The sequence below is a fragment of the Neovison vison genome, chromosome 1 (assembly GCF_020171115.1).
Source record: "Neovison vison isolate M4711 chromosome 1, ASM_NN_V1, whole genome shotgun sequence".
NCBI classification, from domain to species: Eukaryota; Metazoa; Chordata; class Mammalia; order Carnivora; family Mustelidae; genus Neogale; species Neogale vison.
In genome coordinates, this window is record NC_058091.1 from 88,601,658 (window position 1) to 88,609,375 (window position 7,718).

Below are 7,718 nucleotides of genomic sequence, written 5' to 3' on the forward strand. Positions count from 1 at the left end.
GTGCCATGAGTTTTAGGAATGCATACATCCCATTGTAATGCAGAACTGACTGTATCTGGGGCAAAAACCAAATGGCCCAGAGCCTAAAATACTCTGGCCCTTCACAAATTGGCTTTGTGATGACCCCTGCGTTATGACCCTTGACTTCTGCCTTGCTTTTTACATCCTGCGCTCTAGAAACAGCTTTTGCCCATGCCACCATCCAACCCAAGAAGCCAAAGCCAGGTTTATTCCAGAATCTTTATTAAGGTAGCGTGATGGTCCTGGGCCACCAGCCTGGACCTTGTGGCCTTAAGAAAGACCTGTGTCAACAGGGCTTGCCTCCCTCTCCAGACGGGGGCTGTCACCTCCAGTTTATTCCTGCTTCATCCCTCATCCCCAGAGGATGGGGCAGAGGGTCAGAGGGAGAGGAGGGCATGGCCCCACCCCAGGCTGTAGCAGCTCCTTGGCCACAAAGATCCTTCAGCCAGTAGCAGAAGGGAGGGCTGCAGCAACCACCAGGGTTACTGCCACCTGTGGGGTAGATGGCCCCACCACACCCTCTTACAGCCGTCCTCAAAACAATAAATTAAAACCACCTCTTCCTTCAGCACTGACCCCCCTCAATCACACAGGAGAAGCTGAGCGGAAAGCAAAGCGGAAACCAAGGAGGGCTTGATTGGTCCCGCCCCTCTGACAGAGGCCTGGGCCAGCCCTCTGGGAGCAGCTGTGGGCATGGATCATGCAGGGGCCTCCAAAGTGTGTCAAGAGGAGCTGTCCAGACTGTTTCCCCTCACACACGTCTACCAGAATATCTGAAACTTCTCCAGAAAGAACTCTGGAAGGTGCGACACCTTTACAAGGCACTAGGGGCATGTGGGCATTTGAGAATGTGAGAGGCCCAGAGATAAGGGCGCCTCAAAAAGAAATGCTGGTACATGTATTTTACCTACTTCAATTTCATTTCCAACCAGCCTGGCCCACCACCAGCTAGGATCAGGGAAGGGGCAGAGCTGGTCAGATGAAGAGAAGAGGAGACTAGCCAGCCACTCACACACATGGCTGGCCAGGCCCCTTAGTGCACACTGCAGAGATAGGTAGGGGCTGACCCCTTAGGCTTTGCAAGGGGCAAATAGGAAGTAGCCCCCTCGGGCTTCGGATGTAGCGCGGTTCGTTCCTGCAGGCAGGGAGGGGGGGTGGCAGTGTCCCCTCTTCTGCTGCCCATGGCCACTGGAGGGGGCCTCTCCAGGGCTACAGGTGGATAGCTGTGACATCTGTGGGAGTGCTGGTCTGGCTGGGCCCCTGGCTACTGGAGCCCCTGGGGGCTTTGGGTGCTGGACTGGGCGAGGTCTGGGCGGCTTCTCGGAGGCTCTCCCTGAGCGCAGCTTCGATCTGCTCCTGACAGGCCCGTAGGCAGTCCTGCAAACAGGGCAACAGTGAGCTGTGACTGCTGGGTACGATGGCAGAAGGTTGTCTCTTTGGGGACTAAGGGTCCACTTCCCATTGACCACAGCCATTTGGCGGCAGGTGTGGGGTAAGGACACCTTCCAGCACACAGGGAAGTCTGGGGAGGTTAGGCCACAGCCCAGCCACAGGAATCAGCCTTCAGTTCTAAGAAACTGGCAAGAGGATGTGGCAAGGGGGTGTGAGAGCAGCCCTGCGTGTGACAGCAGATCCTCCGCCCCCACTCCTGCACACTATTTGGCAGGAAAAGGGCACCCAGGGACAGTGCCCTTCAACCCACCCAAGGGTGCCTGCTCTTCTCCAGACCGAGGCAGGAGATAAAAGGCCACAGAAGCCCCAAGGGTGGGGCACCTGAAACCAGGAGGGGGACTGGGTTAGGGATGCACACCTCCCTCTGCTGGAGGCCCAGAGAATAGCCCTGCATCAGGAACTGCCCCCTGGCTGCAGGCCTCGGCCCCCCACTCACCACCTCGGTGCCTGTGATCCCTGCCAGCAGCTCCGTAAGCTCATCCCCAGACGTGGAACACGCACCCAAGCCTTGCACCGCAGCCCCAATGCTGCCCGTGGCAATCATGGATGGCGGGTACATGGCGAAGGTGTAATCTTGGAAAGAGGGAGAGGGAAGCATGAGGCAAAGGCTTGGTGAGGACTTCCTATGGCTCAGAAAAGCGCCAGGCAGTGTGAATGGAGCAGGAATGGGCCTCTCCTTGAGAGCGCCAGGCTGGACAGCAAACTCCCACACTACCCTCTGGTCCAGGGTGGTTGGTTAGTGAGCCTGACCAGGGACTGGGGAGTGAATGACTTCTCTTCCTGGTGTGGAAAAAAAAAACCAGGGCCAAGAAGACCTTAATTCTGCTCCCAGCTTCATCACTGTGAGACCTTGAGCAAGTCACTTCTAAGCCACCTACATACGGGGGGGTGGGGAGGGGTGTCTCTCAAATCCCATACCGCTGATTATGTTCTGCTGCCTTCTCTGGGGCCCCCACCTCAGAAAGGATAGGATAATCACAAATTTTGAGAGGAGTATACACCACAATCCAGTTACATGCCAATCTTCGGATTTTCCTCATTTGGCAAAAAAAGAATGTGTACAGGGCTCTTACCTGTAGCACAGAGGGCCAAAAAGGTCTGGGCATGTTTTTTGACCAAGGCTTGTCGGTCGTGGGGGAGAGAAAGCCGGTGCAGAATCAGGGCCAGGAAATCATGGGCAATCACAGCAGCCAGGTCCCACTTCAGTTTCCCCAGGACCAGCACCTCCCAGTCCTGGAGGTTGGAAAGAGGGTGGAGTCAGTGGCTGAGGAGGGAAGGAGAGGGAGTAAAGCAGAAGTCTGCCAGGGAAGGAAACCCATCAGACTTGAAGGTGAAGACCCCAGTTCTGCTTCTGGGTTTACAGACTGGTGCTGCAGAATGGCAAGTCCTGGAGGAGTTGGCTTTGGGCACCTGCTGCTCGCTTACCAAGTACCAGAACTACATAGTCAATATAAATTGTCTCTTTTGATCCTTTTTGGTTATCTTTCAGGGGGGCCAATAATACAGGTCCTCTCCTGACCTGATGCAGGGCTCTGGACACTTCCCCAGCCAGGGCTGAAAGAAGCGAAGCACCAGCAAATACCACCAGCAGCATCATAACCTTGAACCTCCTCTGGAATGAAACAGACTGTCCAAAATCCCAAGGATTTATGAAAGGGAAGACCACCACTAGCCTCTCCTCCAGTTCTGCATCCCAGCCAAGTCCACACCTCTTGAAGACACCAGAATGAACATGAGGCCACGCCTCCTGTGACAGAGCCACTGAACCAACCCTGAGGTTCCTCAAAGGGGAGGTTGCCCAACCCAACCCACATCCCGCTGGTGGGACACTGGGGGGTGGGTCTGAGATACAGCACCCCACTGCACCCCCTTTTCCCTGGAACCACAGTGGCTAGTGCCATTTAAGCCTCAGAAGCGAAGGGGAGGCCAAACCCAACAGGATAGGTCCAGATGATCCCTGTGGGACCAAAACCCCTATCCTTGCCAGCCCTCACCTACATACCACTGCTAGGTCCTGGCGGGGGAGGCTGGGAGCCCCACCCGAATCCACTCATCTGGGGTTCCTAGTCCTGGCCCCATTTCTGAGTTGCACACATGAAGATTTCTTCATTGTTTTATCTCAGGAAGGAACTCATGGGTTTGGCTCCTTACTGAGGCAGAAATGGCAACCCCACCCAATCTCTTCCAGGTCCCCTGTCACAGCTGTCTCGTTCCTGGCCCCCACCTTAGTGTCATCCTCCCAAATCAACCCCAAACCTCTCACAGGGCCCTGTAGAAAAAGCGTGGCCCAGAGCCAAAGTTGGGCAGAGAAGCCAGCATTCTACTCATGCTAGTCCCAGTGCTCCAACTTCTAACTCAGAAATGATAGAAAGCACCTAGCCTCTAAGGAACCATCTAGAAGGGGTGAGGCCCTCCCTGTGGGGAGGCAGGGAATCCCATGTGAGAGAAGCCAGCCACCCCACCCTGGATCGGGGCAATTCCTGAAAATCTCCGCCCTCACTTGGTGGACAAAACAGCCCTGGGAGCAATTAGTGGCAGTGGTTGGCAGCTTCCACATCTGGAAGCTCTGAGGCCCCCTGGGCTAGCCAGAAAACTCTGACCTTCCTCATCTGCTTCAATGCAGTCTTCCCCCTCCTTGTCTGGGCCTCAAATGAGCCTCTCTGCTGCGCAAGGATTTGGACTGACTGGAGTTCTTTCTGCAGTCCCTTCCAACTCTGACCTTCTAGGAAGGCATCTGTACACTCCTCCCCCAGCTCAGGCAGCAAGAGTGGAGACGAGTCCTTGTGGCCTATTCTGGAAAACTCCCCTCACATAAAGGAACACACCCCTTGCCAATCTTTTCACAAAAAGGAAGTCCTCTTCTACCCTCCTGCCCAAACCCCTCCAAAAACATCTGGCTCGCCAGCCCTGGAAACCAGCTCCACCTCCAGACTTGCCAAAAACTACCAGATTGATCACAAAAGAGCTGTGAGGCCTCCCAGATTCCCAACTCCGGCCTCCTACTCCCATCTCTGAGAGCGACTTGGCAGGAAGAGGAATCCCATTCCTCGACAAGCAGCAGTCGGGGCCCCAGTACCCTGGCCTCCCAGCCAGCCAATCACAGCAGCCTCCAGGCTGCCCTCCTCCCCGGGAGATGGGGCCCAGAGACTCCTCTCAGGGTCAGGAGAAGACTTGGCCGGCCGTTGAGCAAGGTGGAGGAAGGTGCCAGCTCACCCATCCTCCTCTCCTGGCTCAATGGGGGAAGGAGAGCCTTGACTCTCCTGTCCTGCCTGGGGAAGAGCCCAGCCCAAGTTCCCAGCAAGAGGCCGAGGGAGCCACTTCCCAAACCACAGGAGTGACAGCAGCTCCCCACAGGGTTATGAAAGACTTCAGGGCGGAGAGGGTGGGCCCGGGGAGGGGGCAGCATTATCACATGGGAAGCAGCTGCAGCTCAGCTCCGGCCTCCGGCTGAGGGGGAAAGGGAGAGGTGACTCCACTGGGTCGGAAGCAGCAGCTCAAGCTCCTCAGAATGAGGACAAGGAAAGAGCTGGCTCTTCTGGGATATAAAAGGAAGGAAGCAAGGTGGGATGACAACTCCTCAGCCCTTCCTGAAAGCAATCAGGGCCTGACCATAATCGGCTCTGGGAGGCTTTTCAATCACAAAGTCCACAGTGGGACAAAGACAACCAAGGCAGCCCCCTCCTCCACATAAAGCACATTCCACTCCCCCCACTCGAGTGGTGGCGGGGAGGGTGCAGGCATGTCCTTTTGCTGCCAATAAATAACTCACGGTTGCTGTGTAAACCCAGAGGCAAAGTACTAGTGAGTGGAGACATGCAGTTTGACTTGTTGCTATCTGGGGAAAGACCAGGAAGGAATGGCACCCCCTGGAGGTCAGGAGAAGGGGATCCGACTGGCGCCGGCAGCTCGAGCCTGGGCTGGGGCTACACTGACGGTCCCACCGCAGTGCCCCATCTTTTGACCCCCAAGATAAGCTGCCCGCTGCCCTGACCAAGGGCAGAAAGCCTCTGAGGTCTCCGGGCTTTTCTTTTCCTGCTAAGTGAGGCGGTACTGTGTCGGGGGTGGGGAGATGTAGTGTAGGCACGCACCCGCAGCTGGCGGGGAGAGACAGAGTGGTCGGTGTAGATGCACAGTTTTTCGATGGTCAGGGGCGTAGTCTCGCGCAGCTTGGAGGCCAGCAGCATGCAGACCGCACCCAGGAGCTGCAACTGCGCCTTTCGGGTGGGGACGCAGGACAGGTAGCGATCCAGGTAGTTCATGGCCAGGGGGAAGACTTCCTCCTCACAGCGCTGCTCCTCACAGACCTAGGGGAGGGCGCACAGTCACTTCTGGGGCGGGGGCCTGGGAAAAGCTGCGGGACTGAAGGAGGGGGGCGGGTGGCGTCGAAGGGAAGTGGAATGGGAAGCAAAAAAATGGGGGGGGGGGATAAGTGTACCTTCGGTGACAAGGACTAACATACCGAGGAGGATGCGCCTTCCCCGAGGTGACGCCCCCCACTTCCTCTGAGTTGCCTGCCTCCTCGCCCCATCCCCTGGGGGCTGGGGGGTTACGCCAGAGGCTCCCTTCCTTAAGAAAGATTCCAAACTCTGACTGCCCTCCCCCATGGCGAGAAGGGGGTTGGGGAAACGGAAGAGTCACCCACGGTAGCCAAGAGCACTGGGACCTTACCCCCCATTACCACCACCCACTGCACACACCCAAAGGGAAGGGAGGAGACTCCAGCCGCTGCCTCCCGCACTTTTCATTTCCCTGACTGCCGGAACAGCGCGCGCCACCCCCACCGTCTGCCCCGCCAGAACCCCGCGACAGACACAGGAACCGGCTCTGGGGCGGGGGCGGCCAAGCCCAGGGTTTTCCAGGCGCGCTCTCCCGAGAAATCCGGGCGGGGGAGGGAAGCAGGAGAAGCCGAGAGAAGCCGAAGGGGAAAGGGTTGCCCTGGTCCCCCTTTCCCGGCCAGAAGCGAGGGTTCGTGAGGGTGCCAAACGACCGGCCGTCAGAGTTAGGGCTGGGGAAGGGAAAGGGACACCACGGAGGCAGTCGGCCCAGGCCCTGGGGATCTGGGCCACCAAAGCATCTTGCCGATCGTTGTTGGGACCAGGATGTCCCAACAAGGCGGCCCGGGGATGTCCGGAGCCGGGCGGCGGGGGAGGGGAGACCCTTCCGGGCCATACCTCCAGCATCCAGTACGCCAGCATCTTCCGCATGTGCGGCTTGATCTCCCTCTGCACACACTGGAAGTAGGAGGCGCGGGGCACGTAGCGCTCCTCCAGGCGGAGCAAGCTCTGCAGGACACGCTGGTCCCCGAGCAGTCGCGGGTCCGGCCCGGCCCGGGGCGCGTGCCGGGTGCCCTCGCAGCACAGCAGCTCCATGTTCGGGCGGCGCACGGGCGGGCGGGAGCTCGGACTCGGGAGCCAGAACACAGGCGGCGGTCGGGAGAGCGCTGGGCGCGGGTCTGGTGCTGGCGCTGGCGCTGGCACTGCGCGGCCGAGCCCCAGCCCGCCCGCGCCGGCGCGCGCGCCGCTTCCCTGACAGGCGCCCCGCCCCTCGCGACGATGTAGCAACCGTGGAATGCCGAGCGCCGCAACGCACAAGGGGCGGGGCCGCCGGAGCCCAGGACGGAAAGGGCTGGCTGGCCGCCCCCTCCCCCCGGGCGGCCGCATTGGTCGGCGGGGCGCGGGCCGGCCGGCTTCCGGGCGCTCCCGGCCCTTCTGACCACCCGGTGGAAAGAAGCTCCTTGGAGGTGGGCCTCTTCCCCACCGACCAGCCCTCCTCTTTGGCTTCTCCAACTCAAGCCGCCCAGGAAAGAACTTTTTTCTAAAAATTATTCATTCATTCGTCAAACCCTGCTTCACCAACCGCCCCCCACCAAAGGCTCTGAGAATGATAATAAGCTAGCCACTTCTTCATGCACACCGGTCTAAGCACTTAACGTGTCGTTACACTTACTAAATACTCACTCGCGCTCTACGAGTCAGGTATGAGACTCATTTCGCAGATGACGAAACAGCAGCACAGTGAGGGTCACAATCCTAGAGTCTGTGGCCCAGCTAGGACTGGGAAGCTGAAGTCTGGCTCCAGAATCCATGCTCTGCACCACGGCCACGAGAACTGCAATCCCCAGCCGGGCAAAATTGGCAGGGCCCGAGAGCTGAGAAATATGGCCCACCTCCGACCTGCTGGGTCCAAATCTGCATTTCAACAAGATCTCTTGGGCTCCCTGGGCACACCTAAGTATGAGAAGGATG

General features: G+C 58.4%; 1 protein-coding gene across 6 annotated transcripts in view; it reads right to left on the reverse strand.

The window, feature by feature from the left end:
* Positions 1 to 222: 222 nt before the first annotated feature.
* The window catches only part of CCND3 (cyclin D3), a 95,804-nt gene continuing 88,308 nt past the window's right edge, over positions 223 to 7,718 (reverse strand). For 2 of the 6 annotated variants that reach the window (XM_044250730.1, XM_044250727.1), the window contains exons 2-5: positions 5,562 to 5,777; positions 2,547 to 2,706; positions 1,910 to 2,046; positions 223 to 1,398 (exon numbers count right to left, since the gene is read on the reverse strand). In XM_044250730.1, coding sequence (XP_044106665.1) covers positions 1,231 to 1,398; positions 1,910 to 2,046; positions 2,547 to 2,706; positions 5,562 to 5,732 — 636 coding nt within the window. In that variant the 5' untranslated portion in view covers positions 5,733 to 5,777 and the 3' untranslated portion in view covers positions 223 to 1,230. Of the gene's footprint in view, positions 1,399 to 1,909; positions 2,047 to 2,546; positions 2,707 to 5,561; positions 5,778 to 6,644; positions 6,950 to 7,419; positions 7,684 to 7,718 lie in introns of those variants that run through there. The other 4 variants (XM_044250728.1, XM_044250729.1, XM_044250726.1 and 1 more) reach the window with 4 other exon arrangements.